This window comes from Schistocerca americana, chromosome 9 (genome assembly GCF_021461395.2).
Source record: "Schistocerca americana isolate TAMUIC-IGC-003095 chromosome 9, iqSchAmer2.1, whole genome shotgun sequence".
Lineage (NCBI taxonomy): Eukaryota > Metazoa > Arthropoda > Insecta > Orthoptera > Acrididae > Schistocerca > Schistocerca americana.
In genome coordinates this window covers 63838409-63865558 of record NC_060127.1, presented here as the reverse complement: position 1 = coordinate 63865558, position 27150 = coordinate 63838409, and the positions used below count along the sequence as shown (strand labels likewise).

The window sequence follows — 27150 nt, the reverse complement described above, 5'->3', positions numbered from 1 at the left end:
GGTCAAACAACATGAAGTGTTTGTGGCAGATGCACTGAACATCGGCAGTACACTGGCTTGTTACATCTGGACAAGGCAGCAGTGGCAGAACGGTGGATATATATGTGCCACTCTAGAGACTACAAGGCCACAGAGATTGGATTAGTAGATCACTTAAACTGTGATCATGGTTTTAATTTGGACATGACATGAGACCTGGATCTCACTAAAATTAAATCACACAGACGTTCCCACAGTGTTGCCGTCATCAAAGATACATGAGAGTGCAGACTCAAACATCTGAGTGCTTTCTCAACCACCCGTGGGGCCACCAAAACAGAATTTCCACGGGTGCATGACAGAAATTTAATGTGTTATCCAATACACTGTGAAAAGGTGAAAATGCATGCTTATTCTTGCTTTAAAGGCTCCTGTTTGCTATTTATGCCTACTGGCTGTTGCACTTGTCATACCCACCTCAAAAGGATGAAACTGATTTTTACATGTGTCTACTTTGCACTCATATTTCATCTTGCTGTAAGATCAGCTGTGGGATATGAGACAGCTCTAGAGTGGGTATGGTGAATGTGGAAACAGTTCGAATGGCACTGGGCTACTACTACTAGTACTACGTCATGCCTAAATGGCTGAAGACCAGTACCAAAAACAGCAATAATAGGACAACATTTCTAGCTGTGTGCATCGAACTAGGGAAAAGTTCCTTCATTATCCGTACAATTAATGATACATAACAGACATGAGAAAACATGCTTGTATGAGATGATACCAAAAGTATGGTCTCCACTTTTTAAAAAAATATAAAGAAGCGTTTATGTACAATAAATTGTGCATAGTTTGAAGCTTGAACATTTTTCTATTTTTTGACATAATTGCCATTTTGATCGCTGCATTTCTGGAAATGCTACAGCAGTTTTTGCCTATGACATACCAGCCTGCTGCCATGCTACTGTAGAAGCATCAAACCTCATCTTTCCCCTGTGCATTCAACCCAAGTGTTCTTTCAACTTGGGAAACAAGTTGTAGTCACTGGGTGCTAAGTCTGGACTATAGGATGGATGAGTGATTATGTCCCATCCACAATCCCCCAGAAGATCCGCAGTTTGACAGGCAATGTGGGGCCAAGCATTGTCGTGGAGAAGGCTTCTGCCCTTGCTCAAAATTCCTCTTCTTCGGTTCTCAATCACCCGTCTGAGTCTTTTTAATGTCTGACAATACCTGTTAGCATTTATTGTTGTAAAGGAGCCGTGAAGTCGACGAACAATATCCGCTTCCAATACCGAGACACAACTGCAACAACTTTACTGGCAGACTGCGTTATTTCGAATTTTCGCAGCTCGAGTGAATCTGAATGTCGCCAGTGTCGTGCTTGTTGTTTCATCTCGGGTGTGAAATGGAAAGCCCAGGTTCCATCGACTGAGACTATTGAATCCAAAACAGTGATGTTTTCATCTGGACAGCATTGAAGAAATTGGCAGCAAGCTTCAACGTGTTGCCATTTGTGGTCTTCTGTCAGCATTCTCGGGACCCATCTTGTGCATACCTGAAGTTTCAACACTTTGCTCAAAGTCTGGTGAATGGTGCTTCAAGAAATCTCAGGAACAACATTGCAGAACTATACCGCCATATCAAAGCACAATTTGTTCAACTTCTGTGACAGTCTCTTCGGGAATTGGTGGTCTCCCGCTTCTTTCCTCATCACAAATTTCAGTACGGCCAGCTGAAAACTCTCTACACCACTTGTGGACATTTTAGACACCCATTCAAGACTCTTCATACACTACTGACATCTGTCAACGAATGTCGATCGGTTTAATGCCTTTTGCACTAAAAAACTGGATAACTGTGTGAACTTCACACCTGGCTGTAGTGGCTAACAGGAGCTCTATAAAAACCGGCTGCCAAGCCGAGGCTAAAATCCCCAGCAGATGTGCAATGGTTTCTGTAGAGAAAGGAGGGAGCAAGGAAAAAAACAGTGTGGCCAACAGCCATGCAAAGAAGCGGCCCCAGTACTTTGGAGACCTTGCTTTCGGGATTACCCTCATTTAGCAATTTGACCCAGAGCCAAACAGAGAGGGGAAGGTGAGGCTCACGTGTGGTGCGAGCGTCCTGTCCTGGAGTGCAGCCAGCAGGTCTTCCGGCAGGGTGGGGGCCGCAGCCAGCAGTGGCAGGCAGCCGGACTCCGCGCAGACGGCGGCCAGCGCGAGGTAGCGGCTCTTGCGGTCCGCAGGCGTCTCCAGCACTGCCCGCCTCACCCTCTCCAGCACGGTAGGCACCTCTGCAACACCGTCAATCCCACGCTTACTCCTCAGCACCCGCTACTTGACGCAATTCTCTGCATTTGCAATGCAGAGGGGAGAGACTCAGCTGGTCATATTATTTCTCTTACGCCTGTAGTTCGGATATCACATGTACAAAGCCCTATTTTCTGTTTCCCCTCAGTTAAGTTAAGCATTTTACACTCATTTCAGGTTACAACAGTAAATTCAATTTTATTTTTCATTTTTTGTGAAAAACATTGATTCCTTCACAACATAAAAAGAAATAATTTCTCTTGTAAACATGCTATATCTCTTCATTTTATGTATCTATAACAATGACAGGATGATACTCAAACTTGGAAAAAAATCCCTGCGAATTCCAGGCATGGGGAGGTAGATAATGCCATAAGAAGCCCCTGAGAAATTTAATGGTAGGGGGTGGGGTGGGGGAAGTGTACACTGAGGATCTCACAACAGTGACTTTTCTTTCCTCTCAGCTGTAGTTCCAAGTGCAGCATTTAAACATCAACATAATTTATATGGACTAATATTCAAATAATTAACTCACTTTAAAATATTAAGTATTTTAAAATTTGTGATTTATAAAGCTCCATAAAATTAAATTACAATGTTCAGTTAAAACACAGAATCCCTTGAAATTTTACACAATTACTGAGATTTCCCTGATTTTTCCAGGTAAAATGCAATTCCCAGCGAATTCCAGGTTTTCCAGAACACTTGCCGCCATGAGCAATGTCTGTGTATGTCGTTAAGTCATTTCCTCTGCAGTTCCAATGTCATCTGAAGATGCCATATGGAGACAAAAGCTGGTTCTCTATTATTTAAATAGTTGTAGAAACTGTTCTCAGGCCAGACATCAGATGTCGTCGTGAAATTCACTTGGACAGGGTGCTTATAAATTAGTTATACAGAAGTAATCTTTAACTATGACAAAGGTAAGTAACTTACAGAAATGTTTGATACAGCACAGAGCATAGTATATATCTTCAAGAATAAATACTAGAACGTACAGTCTTGAAACATTAAATGGTATTTTATGGAACCAACAAATTAGAAAGAAAACAAAACAATTATGAGAAACAGATAAGAAGTATGAACAGTTAAATCTCAATTAACGAAAAGGCAGATGGCAATTGAGCTGCACTTTTGTAGACAGTGTGCCGTCCAGGCAGAAAATGATCAGAAATGAAGTCATCAGAAAGAAAATGGATGTCACAATTCGAGTTCCTGATTTCTTGGAAGAAACGGAACTCATATGGTGCAGACATATGAACAACAGATCATAGAATGGAAACTACTAGCAATGAAGAAATAGGAAAACCACAGACTACATGGATACAAGACATTAACTAGAAGAAGAAATACAGAAAAAAATTTATGGACACAAAGGCACAAATGGAAAATCAAAATTAAATTTGATGTATAATCTTAGGTTACCAGAAGATGTAAATAGACTGGAAAACAAAGAATAATAATAATTTACAAAATATCAGGACAGCACTTCCTTTTCAGTATTATTGTCATCATCTGCCAACCACTGACTGAAAATTAAGTTAAAATTAATATCAAATAAAAATCAATATACATATCATCAAACTATCAGCTTGAATGCTAAACAACAATTGTGTATACTACCTGAAAGCGACTCTGACAAACTAAATGTAGGCAGACAGGAGTCGGTTGATTATGTTTTTTTTGGTTGGCTGCTATATTTCTTCAATTAATTTAACCTGTAGCCACATAGTGCTCAACCAACACTGTCATGGCCAAATGAAGTTACTATCTGCTTCATAGGAGACTAACTGCTTCTCCCTTCATCATCCAAGCTAATGGAACTCATTAATCCTCATTTAATTTAAAAAAGTTATTCCATTAATTTCCCAATACCACCACCACCCCCACCACCTTAAAATCAGCCACTCACACACAAGCAGAGAAAATGCAATTACAGAAAATACCCTACTCATGTTATATGGTTTACTAGCCCTTCAGTAAGGAATCCCAACTGCAACTTTAATTCCTGTAAACAACACGGTCTAATTGAAGACTTGCCTGATGACATGACAGAATAAGAAATTGGAGTTTAGACAGATGACACAGGGGATCCATTAGTCGAGTGAGAACTTAAAAAGGCACAGGAAGACTTGAGATCAAGTAAGACAGATGGGATAGACAACATTCTGTCAGAATATCTAAAATCATTTGGGGAAATGGCAACAAAATGACAATTAAAGTTGTTGCGCAGAACATACCATCAGACTTTAGGAAAAAAATTAACCACTCAAGTCCAAAGAGAACACCAGCAGATAAATGCGAGAACTAGTGCACAATCAGCTTTAACAGCTCGCGCATCTGAGCTGCTGGCAAGGATAATAATATACAGAAGAATAGAAAAGAAAATTGATGATTGGTTAGATGATGATCAGTTTGACTTTAGGAAAGGTCAAGGCACCAGAGGAGTTCTGACATTGGGCTTGATAATGGAAGCGAGACTGAAGAAAAATCAAGTCTTGTTTATTGGGTATGCTGACCTAGAAGAAGCATTCAACAATGTAAAATAGCACAAGATGTTTGAAGTTATGAGCAAAATAGAGTAGGCTATAGGGTAAGACTGGTAACATACAATACGTACTGCAAACAAGAGGGAAAAATAAGACTGGGAGACCAAGAATGAAATGCTCAGATGAAAAAGGGTATAAGAAATGGATTGGAGTTGGCACAAGTTACCCCTAGTGAAATTCTCTAATATTTCCCCGATTTCCAGACAAGTTTAGCATTTTTCCCTTACAAATTTTGAGATCTCAAGGGTAACGACACAAGCTGTAAAAAAAGTAAGGACTTCCATATTTCTAAACGTGTGAGCAAAAATCTTAAGTACTAAAATCAACATCTTTCATAATAAACTGTTTTTAGATGGAGAAGGCATGCCAAATGGTACATATATTTCATTAGGACCACTAATGTTATTTTATTTCAATAAAATGAAACACATTTCCTTAGAGTCACAATACAGATTTAAAATATCTTCACTGATTTCAGAAGTGACCTCAGAAAAAAGTGAGCCTCTTCAAAGAAGTGAATACGGCAGAGAAAGTTGTGTAAACCAGCACTATAGGTGAATGCGAATAAAATGTTGGTTTCACTATGTTTGTTATTGGTGGTTATTACCTACTGTATTATGTCTATTATTTTACAGGTATTATGTGATTTTTCTGTCAAGAAATACATGAGTACATAGCATACAAACTGTTAGCGACTGCCACAATATTCTTCTTCTTATCGTCCGTACTTTCTAACATATAAACTACTTTCAAAGTGTCAAAAATGTACCAGAATAATAAAATGTCTATAAAATGTCACACTGTACAATGTACTTGCAGTGAGACAGTCGTAATTCCAGAAATCCACCAACCGTGGCCCCTGGCCTGCCGAGGAGCACTACAGTCTGGGGTCCATGGGTAACCACAAAATCCACCACATTGTGCCATACACAAACAGACTTGTCTTGCGACAGATCGGTGAGACGAGATCCGACGGGCAGGACCTCCACATTAGTGGGAAATGATGAGCTTCAGATTGGCAGGCATGATCCTTTAGAGATACCCACAGAAATGGTTTGCAGTTTCGGCCTGTCATGGAAGTCCACTTGTGTGGCCAGCTATTCACGTGTCACATACACCATGTCTCAAAAAGAGGTTATGCGATAAATATCGCCAACAGTGAAACACTGGTAATGGAATGTAGTGAAATTAAATCAAGTGATGCTGTGGAAACTAGATTAGGGTGTAAGACAATGAAAGAATAGTAGATGAATTTTACTACTTGGGCAGCAAAGTAAAAGGCAGTAACCAATAAAGAGATGTTAAATGCAGACTAGCAATAGCAAAAGGACGTTTCTGAAGAAATTATATATGAGGCTATCTTTTCCAACAGTATTTTTCTGGACTGTAGCCCTGCACAGAATTGAAATATAGAAGCTCTGGAAATTTGAATTACTTTTGGTGTGACGTCATAAGCGAGTGACTGCGTGTGAGATCACTCTCCAAGTTTTTATATATTTTTAGGTTTCAGATACATATTTTAACGGTTTTTGTGATAATATATACTATATAAGTGACTTATTAGTGGTTTCTTCATTCACCTCTGCCTTTCTTGTGTTATGACCTGATATTTGAGAGTGTTTCGTATCGAGCAACGTAACCTCTTACCTGTGTTTACATTCCGCGCTGACCAGTTGCAGCTGGCATCGGAAGCTAAGTACTAATTAATTGTTTGTGTATAGTGGTTTATTTAGGAACTTTAGTAGTCTTCAACTGGAGTTTTTTGTGTTTTCTGGTGAAATAATTTCAGAAGAACCTTTTGGGAACTGTTTTCAGCTTCATTACTGTGTCATTAGACGTTTGATTCTCTTTCTGTATTAGTCTTTTGTTATATTCACATTTGTTGTTTATTAATACTGTTAATAATAGTAGTTACTTCCCTTGTAGAGTAAGTTTGTGATTATTGTAATCAGGTTTTTAACATCTTCTTATTGTAGTAGCGGAACTTATAAAAAGTAAAATTTTACCATGGGTGAGAAGTGTGGGCTTTGCCGTAGGTTCGTGAGTAGTGGATTGCAGTGTGAGACTTGTTCGAAGTATTTTCATTGGGGGGGGGGGGGGGGGGGGGGGGGGGGAATGCAATGGGGAAGCCAGTGGGCATTCTGGTGAGATCCTCTCCTGGAACTGCAGGTTATGTAGCAGGAGTAAGTTAATAGAGGAGCAGGAGCGTAAGATCTGTGTCCTTCAGGTGCAGTTGAAAAACGCACAGGAGGAGCTAGATAGGATGAGGAGGGAGAAGGGGGTTGGGGAATGGGAGCTGGCTGTTGGCAAGAGATCTGCTAGGAGAAGAAGATTTTCGGACAGTTTTACTATTGGTGTTTACAATAGATATGACCAACTGTCAGAGTCTAGTAGAGAGGAATCTCTAGTAGCTATAGATGTAGGAAGTATGCAGCAGACCTCAGTAGTTACGGTGGCTAGAACAGTTGCAAAGTCGGAGAGGAAGAAGGAGGTTCTGCTGTTAGGTAGTTCTCATGGCAGAGGTGTAGGCCAGCAGTTGCAGGAAGTGCTGGGGAGTGAGTAACAGGTCACCAGCATTGTGAAGCCTAATGCAGGATTGGCTCAGGTGACTTAACATAGGGGGCTTATGTAGGGATTTTACTAAAGAGGATCAGGTAGTGGTTGTGGGTGGGGCTGGTAATAGTATTGATAGGGATGGGGAGTATGACATAGATGGTGACCTGGAAAAGATAGCCACTCAGACTGGCAACTCGAATGTGCATTTTGTGGAACTGTTTCAGCGTCACCTCATCTTAATACAGCCGTCAGGCGTAATAACATGAGACTTGGGGGTGCGCTGATGACAGAAAGCATGGGTCACATTTCAGTGGTGTCGGTGGAGTCTATCAGCAGGACGGGTTTCACTAGACATGGCCTGCACCTCAACAGGTATGGGAAGGGGAGGTTGGCAAAGCTTATAGGTGACAGCATAGGTGGAGTTGGTGGGATCACTCTTGGGAAAATTCCTGCAGTAGTGGGTGTTAGAGCTGCACCTTTTTTAGATTGAAGTCAGCTGACAGGTATTCCTGCTTAAGGGAAGTCTCTCTAACAAAGCTTAGGTATCCGAGTAATGAGGGAATTAGTATATTTCATCAAAATATACAAGGTATTATTGGTATATTTGAACACTTCTTAAATAAGGAGATAATTCAGAGGCTTCCTTTACCAGGATACAGGTTGGCTGGCAGCTTTTCGAGGAGCTCTTTGCGGTGTGGGGGAGTAGCCATGTATGTGAAAAACGGCATCCCATTTGAGTCAATTGATGTTTCAAAGTACTGCACTGAAAAGGAGTTTGAATGTTGTGCAGGTGTGGTTAAATTTAACGGAGCTAAACTTCTAACTGTTGTTATTTATAGATCCCCTGACTCCGATTTCACAACATTTTTGCTAAAGCTAGAGGAGGTTCTTGGTTCACTTTATAGGAAATACAAAAAGTTAGTTATATGTGGTGACTTCAATATTAATTGTATAAGTGATTGTGCAAGGAAGAGGATGCTGGTAGACCTCCTTAATTCATATAATCTTATGCAAACCGTATTCTTTCCAACGAGAGTACAAGGGAACAGTAGAACAACCATAGACAACATTTTTGTTCATTCCTCATTACTGTTAGCAAAAAGGTGAATGGCCTTTCAGATCATGATGCACAAATTTTAACTCTAAAAGATTTTTGTGTTGCAACACGTGTTCAATATAGTCATCAGCTGTTTAGGAAAGCTGATCCAGTTGCTGTAGAGACCTTTGTAAACCTTATCAAGGAACAAGAGTGGCAAGATGTTTATAGCGCTGATACAATAGACGATAAATATAATGCTTTTCTCGTGCTCTTTGAAAGTTGCTTTCCGTTAGATCGTTCAAAACAGGGTACCAGCACAAACAGGCAGCCTGGGTGGCTGACTAGAGGGATAAGAATATCTTGTAGAACAAAGTGGCAATTATATCAAAATGTTAGAAACAGTCAAAATCTAAATGCAGCAGCCCATTACAAACAGTATTGTAAGGTGCTCAAAAATGTTATTAGGAAAGCAAAAAGTATGTGGTATGCAGACAGAATAGCTAAGTCTCAGGGTAAAATTAAAACCATATGGTAAGTCGTAAAGGAAGTGGCTGGTCTGCAGAGACAGGTTGAGGATATAGAATCAGTGCGTAGTGGGAATGTCCGTGTTACTGATAAGTTGCATATATGTACAGTATTTAATAATCACTTTCTGAATATAGCAGGTGAACTAAATAGAAACCTAGTCCCAACAGGGAATCATATAGCGCTCTTAGAAAAAAGTGTTCCGAGACTGTTACCTGAAATGCTCCTCCATGATACTGACAAGAGGGAGATTGAGTTAATAATTAAATCACTAAAGACCAAGAACTCTCATGGATATGACGGGGTATCTAGCAGAATACTGAAGTATTGTTCTATGTGTGTTAGCCCAGTACTTAGCCATATCTGTAACTTTTCCTTTAGGAGTCGTCGGTTTCCTGACCGATTAAAGTACTCGGTAGTGAAGCCACTTTATAAAAAGGGAGACATTGATAATGTTGACAATTTTAGACCTATTTCTATGCCATCGGTGTTTGCTAAAGTTACCGAGAAGGTTGTATATACAAGGTTACTGGAGCATTTAAATTCACATAATTTGCTGTCAAATGTTGTTTGGTTTTAGAGATGGTTTAACAACTGAAAATGCTATATTCTCTTTTCTCTGTGAGGTTTTGGAAGGATTAAATAAAAGGTTGCGAACGCTAGGTGTTTTCTTTGATTTAACGAAGGCTTTTGACTGTGTTAACCACAAAATATTACTGCAGAAGTTGGACCATTATGGAGTAAGGGGAGTAGCTTACAACTGGTTCACCTCTTACGTCAAGAACAGAAAGCAGAAGGTAATTCTCCGCAATATTGAGAGTGGTAGTGATGTTCAGTCCCCACGGGGCACTGTTAAGTGGGGCGTTCCCCAAGGGTCGGTGCTGGGGCCACTGCTGTTTCTTATTTATATAAATGATATGCCTTCTAGTATTACAAGTGATTCAAAAATATTTCTGTTTGCTGATGACACCAGCTTGATAGTGAAGGATAGTGAAGTTCATGAAATAAGTTCGTGGTTTGTGGAAAATAATTTGATGCTAAATCACAGTAAGACTCACTTTTTACAGTTTCTAACTCACAATTCAACAAGAACCGATATTTTGATCAGACTGAATGGGCATATTATAAGCGAGACGGAACAGTTCAAGTTCCTAGGCGTTCGGATAGATAGTAAGCTGTTGTGGAAAGCCCATGTCCAGGACTTTGTTCAGAAATTAAATGCTGCTTTATTTACCATTAGAACAGTATCTGAAATAAGTGACACTTCAACACGAAAAGTAGTCTACTTCGCATATTTTCATATGCTTATGTCGTATGGTATTATTTTTTGGGATAATTCTTCAGATTCAAAAAGGGTATTTTTGGCTCAAAAACGGGCTGTTCGAGCTATATGTGGTGTAAGTTCAAGAACCTCTTGTCGACCCCTATTCAATAGTCTGGGAATTCAGACATTGCCCTCACAGTATATATTTTCTTTAATGTCGTTTGTTGTTAGCAATATTAGCCTATACCCAAGAGTTAGCAGCTTTCACTCAGTTAATACTAGGCAGAAATCCAATCTGCATGTGGAATGCACTTCCTTGACTCTTGTGCAGAAAGGAGTGCAGTATTCTGCTGCATCCATTTTCAATAAGCTACCACAAGAACTCAAAAATCTTAGCAGTAGCCCAAACTCTTTTAAGTCTAAACTGAAGAGTTTCCTGATGGCTCACTCCTTCTATTCTGTCGAGGAGCTCCTGGAGGAGCAAAAAAATTAAGCAAATTCCAGTGTTACATTGTTGATTTTCTTTATTTAAACTTACGACTTGTCACCTGAATATGTTTTTTTTTATGTTTCATTATATCTGTTTCTAATATCGTGTTATAATTTCATGTATTGACTCGTTCCATGACCATGGAGACTTCTCCTTAATTTGGTCCCATGGAACAATAAATAAATAAATAAATAAATAAATTTGTTACAGTAGGAGGCTGCTAAATATTAGATGAATAGGCTGGAATCAAATTGGGTAGAGAAGAAGTATTTGCATGCAAATGTTGGAGTTGCAAGCTCTCCTGAAAAGCAGAGTAGCTCACATAATACTATGCACAGAAAGCTGGTTGAAGGCAGAAATTGATAGCAGTGGGATTTTTGGGGAAAATTTAAAATGTATATTGAACGGATAAGCAAATGGGAAATGGAGGTGGTGTGTTTGTCGCAGTAGCCAAGAAACTCAAATCCACTGAGAAAGAAATTGAAGCTCCATGTGAGACTGTTGGGATAGGAGTCAATATCAGGGGTGGGCATAAAAGATAACTGGATTATACTATTGCCCACCATACTCATCTCCTGAGGTTCACTTGTACTTAAGTTTCTCAATCTTACTGTAACCACTGGTGGAGATTACTAAACATCCAACAATTAATTGGGAAAATTACAGTTTTGTTAGTGGTGGGCATGATAAGACATCTTTTGAACCATTACTAAATGCTTTCTCTGAAAACGACCCAGAATAGATAGTTTGGAACCCCACTCATGATGGAAATATATGGGATCTAATAGCAACAAATAGACCTGACCTCATTGAGGAGGTCAACAAGGAAACCAGCATTAGTGAAGATGACACGGATGTGGGAACAGTGATTACCAAAGTACAAGGGACAACTAAATCAAGCAAAGATATACACGTTCAATAAACTACGTAAAAAATCAGTAGAGTTGTATCTCAATGAGAAATTTGAAACTTTCTGCACAGGGAGGAAAATGTAGGGGAACCATGGCGCAAGAGTAAAAGAATAGTTGACCATGCATCGGATAGACAAGTACACAGTAGAACAGTTCATAATGGGAGGGACCCTCCTTGGTATATAGTCACTGTAACGAAACTTGTACAGAAACAGAGACTGCTGCATAATAGGTGTAAAACAAAGCATAGGGATATGGATGGAGAAATGCTAAATGAAACACGTTTGGCTGTCAAGAGGGCAATGTGTGAAGTCTTCAGTGACTACCATCGCAGAATATTGTCAAACGATCTTTCACAAAACCCAAAGAAGTTCTGGTCACTTGTAAAGGCTGTTGGTGGCACCAAAGTTAGGGTCCAGTCCCCAGCAAATAAGACAGGAACTGAAAGTAATGATAGCAAAATAAAAGTTGAAACGCTTAATTCTGTTTTCAAATGTTCCTTTACAAAGGAATGCCAAGCAGCAGTGCCACAACTTAATCCTCGTGGCATCGAAAAGATGAGTGAAATAAGTATTAGTGTCAGCACTGTTGAAAAACAGCTGAAATAATTAAAACTGAACAAGGCTCCAGGGCCCGATGGAATCCCTATTGGACTCTATACAGAATTTGTGGCTGAATTAACCCCTCTTGACTACAATCTGCTGTAGATCTATCAAACAAAAGACTGCCCAGTTCTTGGAAAAAAGCACAGATCACACACATCTACAAGAAGGGTAGTAGAAGTGATCCACAAAACTACTGTCCAATATTCTTGACACTGAATCGTTGTAGAATCTTAAGACAAATTCTGAGCTCAAGCTTAATGAAGTATCTCTAACAGACTGTCCTCCATGCCAACCAGCAAGGATTCCAAAAACATCAATCATGTGAAACTGAATTCACACTTTTCTCACGACATACTGAATGCTTTGGATCAAGGCAGGCAGGTAGACGCAGTATTTCTTCATTTCTAAAAAGTGTTTGGCTTAGTTTCACACCTATGCTTATTATGAAAAATTTGATCATATGAGGTATCAAGTGAAATTTGTGACCGAACTAAGGACTTTTTAGTGGGGAGGATGCATCGTGTTATCTTGGATGGTGAGTCATTGTGCCCCAGGAAAGTCTGTTGGGATCCCTGCTGTTCATGTTGTATTTTAATAGTAACCTGAGGCTTTTTGCAGATGATGCAGCCATCTATAATGATGTACTGTCTGAAGGAAGCTGCATAAATATTCAGTCACATCTTGATAAGATTTCAAAGTGGTGCAAAGATTGGCAACTTGCTTTAAATGTTGAAAAATTTAGAACTGTGAACTTCACTAAATGAAAAAAGATAGTATCCTATGACCATAATATCAATGAGTCATTGTTGGAATGGGCCAACCCATGCAAATACTTGAGTGTAATACTTTGTAGGGATATGAAATTGAATGATCACACAGGTTGTCATGGGCAAAGCAGATGGTAGACTGCAGTTAACTGGTAGAATACTGGGGAAGTTCAATCAGTCTACAAAGTAAATTACTTACAAATCACTCATATGACCAGTTCTAGAGTGCAGGGAGTGTCAAAAACAACTTCACAAATTTGGAATGATATAGAAATATACTGAGATAACTTAAAGAATTGGTAGATGTGAAATTTTGTACCAAACATCATCAAGCGTGCGTTTCTGGATGAGGTATCGAATATATTGCTTCCCCCTACTTATACCTCCCGAGGAGATCACGAATGTAAAATCAGAGAGATTTGAGCATGTACGGAGGCTTTCCGGCAGTCGTTCTTCCCGCGAACCATACGCGACTGGAACAGGAAAGGGAGGTAATGACAGAGGTATGTAAAGTGCCCTCCGCCACACACCGTTGGGTGGCTTGTGGAGTATAAATGTAGATGTAGAAGTTTCGTTCACATGCTGCATTGGTGCCACATTCCACAACCAGGAGCACCAGTGCAGTGCACAGTTAAAATGGCTACTTTCACTGGTGTGGAGCATGCTCGTTGTGTGTTTTGGTTTTGTGAAATGAACTCTGCAATAACTGATCACTGAAGGTGACCGAAATTAGACAGTTAACTACCAGCAAGATGATGCACCACCTCATTTCCTAAAGGAAGTTCAAGGTTCCCTCAATAATCATTTCCCAGGCCTGTGTATTGGTCGTGAAGGGCCAATAAAATGGTCATCTCACTCCCCAGACTTGACACCACTGAATTCCTTTGTCTTGGGTTTCACTGAAGACAATGCTTATGTTCCCTACCAAACAATTCAGAAAACACAAAAAATCTAATTTATGCTGCTGTTACACCAGATTTTCTGCAACGGGTGTGGGAAGTTATTGATTACCAGTGGGATGTTGCCACATCACAAATGGTAGTCACATCAAACCAAAATGACACTTGACACGTTTGCGTGAAACCTGAGGTTGTTTGCTACAAAATGACATATCTACTGATTCTGTAAAATATTTCAATAAATTTCTATATCATTCAGAAGTTCTGCCTGTACTGATCAAGTGTGTGGAACCTAGGACTAACAGAAGATATTGAACATATACAGAGAAGGGCAGCACAAATGGTCAAAGATTTGTTTGATCTGTGGGAGAGTGCTACAAAGATATTGACTCTTGAAGGTATACATAAAGTATCCTCAGAAAGTCTACTAACAAAGTTTTGAGAACAGACTTTAAATAACAACTCTAAGTATCATTCACATAGGGATAATGAGGATAAGATTAGAATAATCACAACATCCACAGACGCATTCACCCCGTGCTCCATACATGAATGGAATGAGAAGAAACCCTAATAACTGGTACGATTGGGCGTACCACCTGCCATGTACTTCACAGTGTGGATGTGGATGTAGATGTAGACTAAAAGAAGTGATCATATTATAAAACACATCCTGAAGCACCAAGGAATTACTTTTAGGAAACACTGCAACCAGACACATTATTATTATTATTATTATTATTATTTTCCTCAAATGATTTTGTTATACCGTTACTAGTTTTGGACATGAATCAGTTGCAAGTTTTATATCTGTGTCCTAAAATACAATAAAGTTTTTGTGATGGCATATTTTTACTCTTGTATATGCTGTATACATTGCACTTACTTCAAGAAAAGCCCTCCTTTACATATTACGAGGAGGTTCAATTTTCTGTTACGGTGAATGCAGATCAATGAACTGACCTGAACAGAAAATGGCAGATACATTTGTTTATATCGGCCGCTGATCTGATGTGCTAAAGAACATGATATGTGTACAGAAATGGTAGATTTCTGGAGTTGCTGCAAAGATACTTCCACACAGTACACATAATTTTATCCGGTCAGACAGCTAATTATTTAGCTCTGAAAGATTCTAATAATGGCCAATGGAGAATATTTCTCTCTGTAAATTAATTATTATTTCTAGCATTTCAGTTATCGGACTTGTATGAAATGTTGTTGGTAGATTTGGTTTTTTAATTCTAGTTGACTATTGGTATGCAATCAGGTTTACAAACACATTCATAATAAACATGACTGCATACTGAATGGTCAACTACAATTAAAAAAAACACAAATCTATCTCCAAAATTCTATACAACTGCTATAATCAGAAACTATAGAAACAATAATTAATTAACAGAGAGAAAATTCTTCACTCACCATTACCATCATCTTTCAAACCTAAACAATTAAATATCTAACTGTGTAAAACTAACTGTACTATAAAGAAGTATCTTTGCAGTGTGTGTCATATGTGTACATGCATCATGTTCTTTGGCACATCAAATCAGCACCCAATGTAAACAATGTATCGGTCATCATCTATTTAGTTCAGTTCATTGATCAGCATGGATTGTAAAATAAAATCAAACCTTTATCTTACAATATGTAAAATAGGCCTTTTCAAGAAGTAAATAAAATGTATAGAGCATACATAAGTGCAAAACTAAGTAAACAGAACACTTTTTTTATGTTTTAGGACACACATGTAAAATTTGCAAAGAAGTCAATGCCACCACACGATGATGAGCTCAGGCGTGAAACTAGTAATGGCACAATAAAATCATTTCAAAATAACTTGTGGCTGGTTGCAGTTGGTTTCCTACAGAGGCTTAACTACAGAAAGCAGGTTCAAATGCACACAGGCCTCAGCAGTTATTCAGAGATGAAGGGTCTCGCCACAGGATAGACTAGGGCGGAGAACATCAGACCAGTCTTCGGACTGAAGACCAAGACTACAAGAACAGTGCTTTCAGACGTGGTTGGGCAGACCTGGTGCAGTGGCAGCTGCCTGTACGAGGCTGTGGAGGGCGAGGCGTGCGGCGTGGCGCACGCTGTCTGCACAGTGCTCCAGGTGCATCCAGAGGAAATCCAGAAGAGGCAGGGGTCTGTCCGGCCCCGCCGGCTCCCCCGGGACCAGGCCTGCCAGGGCCTGAGTGACCGCATCGGGTGCCGCGTCGGCATGCTGCCGCAGCTGCCGGCACAGGAGCTGCACAGTGCGAGCCCCCGCCAGCACCACTGCGGAGTCCGAAGGGGCTCTGCAAACGAGTGCTCACTATTTCATCTTGTCACAAAGAAAATGTAAATCTTAACTACTCTACTTTAAGAGGGTGGATAAAATACAAATAAACTGTATTAACAAAAATATTTCTTCTTTACAATTAATTCAAATTTGCTGTCCTTCCCCTTCCACTCATCTCATCCATAATTTTATATTTGTAGAAGGCTTTTGACACCATTCTTCACTCGTGACTTTTAGTTAAATTGCGTGCCTTGGAGTGTTCTCTGAGTTGTGTGGCTGGATTTGTGATTTCCTGTCAGAAAGATCACTGTTTGTAATAACTGATGGAAAGTTATTGAGTAAAATAGAAGTATATCGGATGTTTGCCAAAGAAGTGTTAGGGGCCTGTTGTTGTCCCTGATCTACGTAAACAATTTAGGAGAAAATCTGAGCAGCCCTCTTAGACAGTTGGCATATGATGCTGCCATTTACGTTCACGTAAAGTCTCCGATGATCAAAACAAATTCCAAAATGATTTAGACAAGCTATCTGTATGATACAAAAAGTGGCAATTGACAGTGAATCGTGAAAAGTGTGAAGTCACCCATATGAGCACTAAAAAGAATTCGCTAAATTTTAGCTACAAGATAAATCATACAAATTTAAAGGCTGTAGCCTCAACCAAACACTTAGAGATTATGATTACGAATAACTAAAATTGGAATGATCACACAGCTAATATTGTGGGGGAAGAACACTAAAGACTATGAATAATTGGCAGAACACTTAGAAAATATAACAGGTCTAGTAAAGAGACTGTTTCTACTATGCTTGTTCACCAGCTCTGTAGTGTTACTGCACAGTGTGTGATCCACATCAGCCAGGACTGACAGAAGACATTCAAAATAGGGGAGAGGGTGCCAAGGATATGATACACACATTGGGGTGACAGTCATTGAAAAATGGCATTTTTCGCTGCAGCAGGACCTTCTTGTGAATTTCTATCACCAACCTTCTCCTCAGAGTGTGATAACATTTTGTTGTCGCCCATCTACATAAGGAGAAATGATCATCATAATAAAATAAGAGAAACTGGAGCTCGCACAGAAAGATTTAAGTGTTCATTTTTCTTGTGCACTGTTCGAGAGTGAAACAGTAGAGAAATATCTTATGGGTGGTGCAATAAACCCTCTGCCAGGAACTTAACTGTGAATTGCAGAGTAATCTCACAGACACAGATTAGATGTGGATCTTATCAATCTGCTTCTACCACAGTCAAACTAGTATTTTCATACGTTTTTCGAAGAAAGTATGAGGAAGCAATCTGAAGTAATCACACAAATTGTAGCACTTCTCCTTGAGCTATAAAGTGTCATCTACCGGGTACGAAACAAATGTGCGGATGTGACGAGTCTGACCCATATCGTGCAAATATTGTGTGTGGCCACCTCAGAGGGTTCACAATTTGGGAGATTTCAATTTTGGGAAATTACCCATATGTATTATTGGTGGTCTGTCAGTAGTGGTTTATCTTGTAGTGAAGTCGAAGTAGATACTCAGTGCGAATTGGTATGGGTGGAGGTTATACTTAACAGCCGAACTAAGTTAATAATTGGCTCCTTCTACCGACCCCCAGACTCCGATGATATAGTTGCTGAACAGTTCAGAGAAAATTTGAGTCTCGTAACAAATAAATACCCCACTCATACGGTTATAGTTGGTGGGGGCTTCAATCTTCCCTCGATATGTTGGAAAAAATACTTGTTCAAAACCGGTGGTAGGCAGAAAACATCCGAGATTGTCCTAAATGCTTTCTCCGAAAATTATTTCGAGCAGTTAGTCCACGAACCCACGCGAATTGTAAATGGTTGCGAAAACACACTTGACCTCTTAGCCACAAACAATCCAGAGCTAATAGAGAGCATCATGACTGATACAGGGATTAGTGATCACAAGGTCATTGTAGCTAGGCTCAATACCGTTTCTTCCAAATCCACCAGAAATAAACGCAAAATAATTTTATTCAAAATTCCGAACTAACTATGCAAATGCAGACAAGATGTGGCTCAAATTCAAAGATATAGTAGCAACAGCAATTGAGAGATTCATACCTCATAAATTGGTAAGAGATGGAACTGATCCCCCATGGTACACAAAACAGGTCCAAACGCTGTTGCAGAGGCAACGGAAAAAGCATGCGAAGTTCAGAAGAACGCGAAATCCCAAAGATTGGCTAAAATTTACAGATGCACGAAATTTGGTACGGACTTCAATGCGAGATGCCTTTAATAGGTTCCACAACGAAACATTGTCTCGAAATTTGGTAGAAAATCCGAAGAAATTCTGGTCGTATGTAAAGTACACAAGTGGCAAGACGCAGTCAATACCTTCGCTACGCAGTGCCGATGGTACTGTTACCGACCACTGTGCCGCTAAAGCGGAGTTATTGAACGCAGTTTTCCGAAATTCCTTCACCAGGGAAGACGAATGGAATATTCCAGAATTTGAAACACGAACAGCTGCTAGCATGTGTTTCTTAGAAGTAGATACCTTAGGGGTTGCGAAGCAACTCAAATCGCTTGATACGGGCAAGTCTTCAGGTCCAGATTGTATACCGATTAGGTTCCTTTCAGATTACACTGATACAATAGCTCCCTACTTAGCAATCATATACAACCGCTCGCTCACCGATAGATCTGTACCTACAGATTGGAAAATTCCGCAGGTCGCACCAGTGTTTAAGAAGGGTAGTAGGAGTAATCCATCGAACTACAGACCTATATCATTGACGTCGGTTTGCAGTAGGGTTTTGGCGCATATACTATATTCAAACATTATGAATCACCTCGAAGGGAACGATCTATTGATATGTAATCAGCATGGTTTCAGAAAACATCATTCTTGTGCAACACAGCTAGCTCTTTATTCACACAAAGTAATGGCCCCTATTGACAGAGGATCTCAGGTTAATTCCGTATTTCTGGATTTCCGGAAAGCTTTTGACACCGTTCCTCACAAGCGACTTCTAATCAAGCTGTGGGCCTATGGGGTATCGTCTCAGTTGTGCGACTGGATTCGTGATTTCCTGTCAGGAAGGTCACAGTTCGTAGTAATAGACGGCAAATCATCGAGTAAAACTGAAGTGATATCAAGTGTTCCCCGGGAAGCGTCCTGGGACCTCTGCTGTTCCTGATATATATATAACTGACCTGGGTGACAATCTGAGTAGTTCTCTTAGGTTGTTCGCAGATGATGCTGTAATTTACCGTCCAGTAAGGTCATCCGAAGTCCAGTATCAGTTGCACAGCGATTTAGAAAAGATAGCTATATGGTGTGGTAGGTGGCAGTTGACGCTAAATAACGAAAAGTGTGAGGTAATCCACATGAGTTCCAAAAGAAATCCATTGGAATTCGATTACTCGATAAATAGTACAATTCTCAAGGCTGTCAATTCAACTAAGTATCTGGGTGTTAAAATCACGAACAACTTCAGTTGGAAAGACCACATAGATAATATTGTGGGGAAGGCGAGCCAAAGGTTGCGTTTCATTGGCAGGACACTTAGAAGATGCAACAAGTCCACTAAAGAGACAGCTTACACTACACTCGTTCGTCCTCTGTTAGAATATTGCTGCGCGGTGTGGGATTCTTACCAGGTGGGCTTGACGGAGGACATCGAAAGGGTGCAAAAAAGGGCAGCTCGTTTTGTATTATCACGTAATAGGGGAGAGAGTGTGGCAGATATGATACGCGAGTTGGGATGGAAGTCATTAAAGCAAAGACGTTTTTCGGCGCGGCGAGATCTATTTACGAAATTTCAGTCACCAACTTTCTCTTCCAAATGCAAAAATATTTTGTTGAGCCCAACCTACATAGGGAGGAATGATCATCAAAATAAAATAAGAGAAATCAGAGCTTGAACAGAAAGGTTTAGGTGTTCGTTTTTCCCACGCGCTGTTCGGGAGTGGAATGGTAGAGAGATAGTATGATTGTGGTTCGATGAACCCTCTGCCAAGCACTTAAATGTGAATTGCAGAGTAGTCATGTAGATGTAGATGTAGATGTATTAAAAGGTGAAGATAAAGGTAGAGTCAGTGGTGCAAGCCCGTGACTAAACTATCTGTTTGCCATGGGACTAGGATGGGGAGGGGTGGCGGGCCTCTCAGCCCAGTTGCCTTTAATCCCCAGGAAAGACTTCTGGTGGTAATCTGAAAGCAGGCCGAGTGGACCTGTGCCATCCCAGATGGGCTTGAATGAGGAAAAATCCCTGCTCTTATCTCAGACTGAACACAGGACCTTCAGGGACAGAGTCTGGTGCTCTACCACCAGACTGCCACAAAAACTTCCTATAAACAGTGCAGAAGCATATTTCACTGTCTACAAATGAGCAAGTGCAGGTTGAATGAACTATATTATCTAATTTACAAATAACTGAAATGGAGAACAATGTGCAAGTAGCCCAGGAAACATTGTTGTTTACGCATACATAACATTTTTATATATTCTGATACTCATTTTGTGGTTTACAGTAAACCCAGAGTCTTTAAAGAATCGAACTCTCAAGTATAAAATGGCTTCAAACTTCTGATTTCTTTACAGTGAGTTAAAGTGTTAAACATTGGTGTTCAGTTAGTAAGTGAGAGAAAGGTTTAAAAAAAGGTCTGAAATTATACTTATACACTCCTGGAAATTGAAATAAGAACACCGTGAATTCATTGTCCCAGGAAGGGGAAACTTTATTGACACATTCCTGGGGTCAGATACATCACATGATCACACTGACAGACCCACAGGCACATAGACACAGGCAACAGAGCATGCACAATGTCGGCACTAGTACAGTGTATATACACCTCTCGCAGCAATGCAGGCTGCTATTCTCCCATGGAGACGATCGTAGAGATGCTGGATGTAGTCCTGTGAAACGGCTTGCCATGCCATTTCCACCTGGCGCCTCAGTTGGACCAGCGTTCGTGCTGGACGTGCAGACTGCGTGAGACGACGCTTCATCCAGTCCCAAACATGCTCAATGGGGGACAGATCCGGAGATCTTGCTGGCCAGGGTAGTTGACTTACACCTTCTAGAGCACGTTGGGTGGCACGGGATACATGCGGACGTGCATTGTCCTGTTGGAACAGCAAGTTCCCTTGCCGGTCTAGGAATGATACAACGATGGGTTCGATGACGGTTTGGATGTACCGTGCACTATTCAGTGTCCCCTCGACGATCACCAGTGGTGTACGGCCAGTGTAGGAGATCGCTCCCCACACCATGATGCCGGGTGTTGGCCCTGTGTGCCTCGGTCGTATGCAGTCCTGATCGTGGCGCTCACCTGCACGGCGCCAAACACGCATACGACCATCATTGGCACCAAGGCAGAAGCGACTCTCATCGCTGAAGACGACACGTCTCCATTCGTCCCTCCATTCACGCCTGTCGCGACACCACTGGAGGCGGGCCGCACGATGTTGGGGCGTGAGCGGAAGACGGCCTAACGGTGTGCGGGACCGTAGCCCAGCTTCATGGAGACGGTTGTGAATGGTCCTCGCCGATACCCCAGGAGCAACAGTGTCCCTAATTTGCTGGGAAGTGGCGGTGCGGTCCCCTACGGCACTGCGTAGGATCCTACGGTCTTGGCGTGCATCCGTGCGTCGTTGCGGTCCGGTCCCAGGTCGACGGGCACGTGCACCTTCCGCCGACCACTGGCGACAACATCGATGTACTGTGGAGACCTCACGCCCCACGTGTTGAGCAATTCGGCGGTACGTCCACCCGGCCTCCCGCATGCCCACTATACGCCCTCGCTCAAAGTCCGTCAACTGCACATACGGTTCACGTCCACGCTGTCGCGGCATGCTACCAGTGTTAAAGACTGCGATGGAGCTCCGTATGCCACGGCAAACTGGCTGACACTGACGGCGGCGGTGCACAAATGCTGCGCAGCTAGTGCCATTCGACGGCCAACACCGCGGTTCCTGGTGTGTCCGCTGTGCCGTGCGTGTGATCATTGCTTGTACAGCCCTCTCACAGTGTCCGGAGCAAGTATGGTGGGTCTGACACACCGGTGTCAATGTGTTCTTTTTTCCATTTCCAGGAGTGTAGTTTGTAGGAAGTTGCTACACGCCCTTATTACGCAGCACTGGATCAATATAGTATGGGTAGTTTGCACTCCAGTTTACGTAAAAGCAAGTTTTTTACACACTTCAATGTTTACCCTGTCATATTTCGTCACCTATGTATCGTACAATGACATAATTTTGCAGGTATATGTAAATACTGTCTGCGAAGTGTCTTGCAAATAGAATCAGCAGAAAAGAATAAATAAATTAAAATGTTATTCGTGGGGTTCAAGTTTTACTGCACGCCATTTTAAACAGGACCTAATTTTTGATGCATTTGATACATGTACGTACTGTCTGCAAAGTGTGTTGCGAATAGCGTCTATAGTAAAGAAGTAATAAATTAAAATGTGATGTCTGATGCTGAACATTTACTGCACAAATGGTGAAAATGTAGTAAATGATAAATAATAAACTTTTTTCCATTCAGCATTTTGAGGAGGCTGTCACCAAGAAAAAGTTTTATGAAGGTATGAAAATGTGTGTCAAGTTTGTTGAAAGTTGGTAAGTGTATTCATTCTCAAATACTGGAAGAATAAATTTTGCGGATTTCTGAGCCATTAGTTACACTGCCTCAAGACGAACACAACATTTCTATGTCGAATACTCTGGGCTTCTGCCGGTTGATCTCCTCGTTCTCGCATGATATTATGATAGCATGACTCGCAGTCTTCTTCAGATGCTCCCTGAAACTGCTCTTTCGACGGATCGGGTCCAGTATTTATACCCGGACAGTGCTACATGCTCCATCTTCGGTCGGCACAGAGTCAAGCAATCTGTCTGCAGTCCACGACCGTCAGTGGCAGCTCTAAACCACTAGTACTTCGACTACCATCCACATGTGGCTTGGTAGTCCTCTGGTGTGATGTCTGTCATCTGATACTCCATTTTCAGTCCGTGTCACATCAGCCGCTCCATCCGTGGTCCACACCCAGCAATATTAGCTCTATTCCTCCTCTCTTGTCACTGGTGCTCCGAACGCGGTCCACAGCTGGCTCGGCCATGTCATCTGCTATTGTACCCGTTGTCTGATGCTCGGTGTCGCGTCCATGCAACGCCAGGTGTTCCATCCACTGACTGCTGCTACCTTCAGCATCCTCCGGTTGCCTTGGGCACCGGGTGTGAATTCCTTGCCTGTCGGGGCAGGCCTCCGATGTTGGACCCTGCAGGCCGTCTCCTCCATCAGAACGGCCAGGTGTTTGGTTCTACGTCTGCTAATGTTGGGCCTGTCCACTGATTTGTCACCTCCAGTTTGTAGTGTCTGGTGCTCTCTCCAAGTGCTGTTTCCTCAACTTCCTCTCCCATTCCTACTTCTCACAGACTCTCAATGTCGTCTCTGCTCTGTTTTCAGAAGCTTTAGTGCTGGGATCCAAGCGGTGCTGAACTGGTATCCCGTGTCACCGTTGACGAGATTCTGTTACCTTGATTTCAAAGGAGTCTTTTATGACACTGTCCCGATATCTCGGAGTCTGTGTCACAATCTCAGTGTCACTGTAGTTTGTCAAGTGAATGAGTTCTAGGCAGTGGTCTATTATTGCTGATTTGGTCACCTACATAAGTCTGGTATGCCTCTCGTGTTATTTACACTTGATGTCCACCTTCCTGGTGGTCTGGCCAATGTATGACATCCCACACTGAAATTGTACATTATAAATTCCTAGCTTCTGTAGTCCCAAATCATCCTTCATATTCCCCAGCAGTGTCCCAATTTGAGTGGGTGGCCAAATAAGCATTTGATGTTCTGTTTCAAGAGAATTCTGCTGATTTTGGCACAGACGGATCAGTGTATGGCCGATGTGCCACCTCTTCCATCTCTACTTGTTCTTCTTTTGGGACCTCTGGTGAAGTGCTTTCTGAATATCTCTGAAAGAGCATCCATTTTTACAGAACACCTATTGTAAGGGTTCTATTTCTACCACCAAGCTGTTGGGATCTGGAAGGGGCTGTGCTCGATGGACTAGAGTTTTGAGCACACTGTTCTTTTGTGCCAGATGATGGCAACTATTAGCTTGTAGATTAAACTGGTGTAGTACGATTGTGGTACATGCTATGAACAAAGGTGCCATCTGACTTCCTCTTAATTGGCACACCCAGGAATAGTAGTAGTCCAGCCTTCTCCAGTTCTGTGGTGAATTTTGTATCAGGATGGTGTGAATTCAGATTTTTCAGGAAATCACCGAGCTTCTCCCTGCTATGGGGCCAAAAGACAAGGTGTCATGTACATTCGTAAAAACACATTTGGGTTGACTATGTGGCTGGTGTAAGTGCCTTCTCTTCATATCTTTCCATAAAAAGGTTGACCAACACTGCTGATAGAGAGCTGTCAATTCTTCTGTTTGCATGTAAAATTGACTCCCATACAGGAAGTATGTTGACATGAGTATGCACCTAAACAAGACCAGGAGAGCTCCATCACTCATTTCCCCAATGAGACAGAGGAGACATTCAGTGGAACCTGGGTGACCAGGGACATCATGCTGAAACTGAACATAATGTCAGGGTCTATGACGTGCGGTTGTCTAAGATGTAAGAAGTCCTCCAAGATCAGAATGTGGTAGTCATGTTTTCCCACATGAGTTGAAAGCATATTCTTCAGGAACGTAGCTGTGAGGTAGGTAGCCATGCCAGTGTTCCTGACAATCAGTCATAGAGGTATCCCATCCTTGTGAACTTTACCAGCAGAATGGCTGACACTTAGGCAACTCTGGAAATATGACAGCATTGTGGCGATTTCAGCAGACAAGGGGGAATTCACAAGGCAGATTATGAGAAAAAGGTGTGAAAACTTCTGGAGGATCCGGCATATAGAACAGTAGGGAGTGACCCCATGGACAAACCAGACAAAAACACCAGAACTCTTCTGAAGGAGAAGGGTCTTCCTCAAAAGCTCACAAAGAAGTTTCGGTCAAAAACGCCAGTGCCAGCCAGACTGTATGGACTGCCCAAAGTTTACAAGGATCAGGTATCTCCATGACTGTCAGCAAGACTGGTAGCTACCTACTCTACAGCTATGTACCTCAAAAAATGTGCTTTCACCAAATGTGTACATGTGTACACTATATATGGAACTCTGAGGACTTAATATGTCCTACACAGCCATACATCACAGATCCTGATATTATGATCACTTTTGACGTGGTGTCCCTGTTCACTCAGGTTCCACTGAGTGAATTCCTTGGTCTTACAGAAGAAAAATTTGATGGGGCAGATAATGGGAAATTGTGGTAAAGGAATGCTTCAAGATCAGCTTTTGACACCATTCCTCACAAGTGACTTCTAACTAAATTGCATGCTTATGGAGTATTGTCTCGGTTGTGGGACTAGATTTGTTATTTCCTGTTAGAAAAGTCACAGTTCATAATAACTGATGGAATGTCATTGAGTAAAACAGAAGTAATATCTGGCATTGCCCAAGGAAGTGTTATACGCCCTGTGTTGCTCCTAACATACATAAATAATTTAGTAGACAATCTGAGCAGTCCTCTTAGATTGTTTGCAGATGATGCTGTCATTTACCACCATATACTGTGATCAGATGATCAAAAGGAATTGCAAAACGATTTAGAAAAGACATTTTTATGGTGCGAAACGTGGCAACTGACTCTAAATCATGAAAAGTATGAAGTCATACATGTGAGCACTAAAAAGAATCCACTACGTTTCTGTTACACGATAAATCACACAAATCTATAGGCTGTAAACTCAACTAACTGCTTACAGACTACAATTACAAATAACTTAAACTGGAACAATCACACACACCATGTTGTGGGAAAGGCAAACCAAAAACAGTCACTTCTTGGCAGAACACTTAGAAAATGTACCACGTCTACTAAATAGACCCCGTAAACTAACCTTGTCCGCCTTCTTCTAGAGTACTGCAGTTCAGCCGCATCAGTTGGAATTGATGCAGGACATCGAAAAAAATTCAAAGAAGGCGTGAAAGCCTACATTGTATGATCAAAGAAGGGTAGCTCATTTTGTGTTATCCTGAAATAGGAGGGAGAGTGCCACGGATATGACAAACGAATTAGGGTGGCAGCCATTAAAACAATGGCGTTTTTCACTGTGGCACGGCCTTCTCATAAAATTCCAATAACCACCTTTCTCCTCAGAGTGTGAAAGTATTTTCTTAGTGCCCCCTACATAGGGAGGAATGATCACCATAATAAAATAAGAGAAATCAGAGCTTGCATGGAAAGATTTAAGTGTTTATTTTTCCCGCATGTCATTCAAGAGTGGAACAGCAAAGAAGTAGCTTAAAGGTGGCCATGCACTTAATCATGAATTGCAGAGTGATCATGCAAATGTAGACGCAGATGTAGAGGATTGCTAAGTTGGGTGCAGATAGTGGCTGGAGCACCAGTTAGCTATAAACGTAGAAAAATGTAAGTTAATTGCAGATGAGAAGGAAAAACAAATCTGTAATGTTCAGACACAGCATTAATAGTGTCCTGCTTGATACAGTCACATCATTTAACTATCTGGGTGTAACACTGCAAAGCGATATGAAACGGAAAGAGCATATGAGTACTGAGGTAGGGAAGGCAAATGGTCAACTTCAAGTTATTGGGAGAATTTTAGGAAAGAGTGGTTCACTTGTATAGAACACTGGTGTGACCTATTCTTGACTACTGCTCAATTGTTCGGAATACGTACCAGGTCCGATTAAAGGAACACATGAAAGCAATTCATAGGTGGGCTGCTAGATTTGTTACTAGTAGGTTTGAGTAACACGGAAGTGTTATAGACATGCTTCAAGAACTCAAATGGGAATCCCTGGAGGGAAAGCGACATTCTTTTTGAGGAACACTACTGAGAAAACTTATAGAACCGGTACTTGAAGCCGACTACGGAACAGTTCTACT

The 27150-nt window shown here is 41.3% G+C and overlaps 1 protein-coding gene across 1 annotated transcript in view; it reads right to left on the bottom strand.

The window, feature by feature from the left end:
• The window catches only part of LOC124550647 (thyroid adenoma-associated protein homolog), a 239662-nt gene that overhangs the window by 146621 nt on the left and 65891 nt on the right, over positions 1-27150 (bottom strand). The window contains exons 8-9 of the mRNA XM_047125370.1: positions 15934-16199; positions 2091-2275 (exon numbers count right to left, since the gene is read on the bottom strand). Of these exons, the coding sequence (XP_046981326.1) occupies positions 2091-2275; positions 15934-16199 (451 nt within the window). The remainder of the gene's footprint in view (positions 1-2090; positions 2276-15933; positions 16200-27150) is intronic.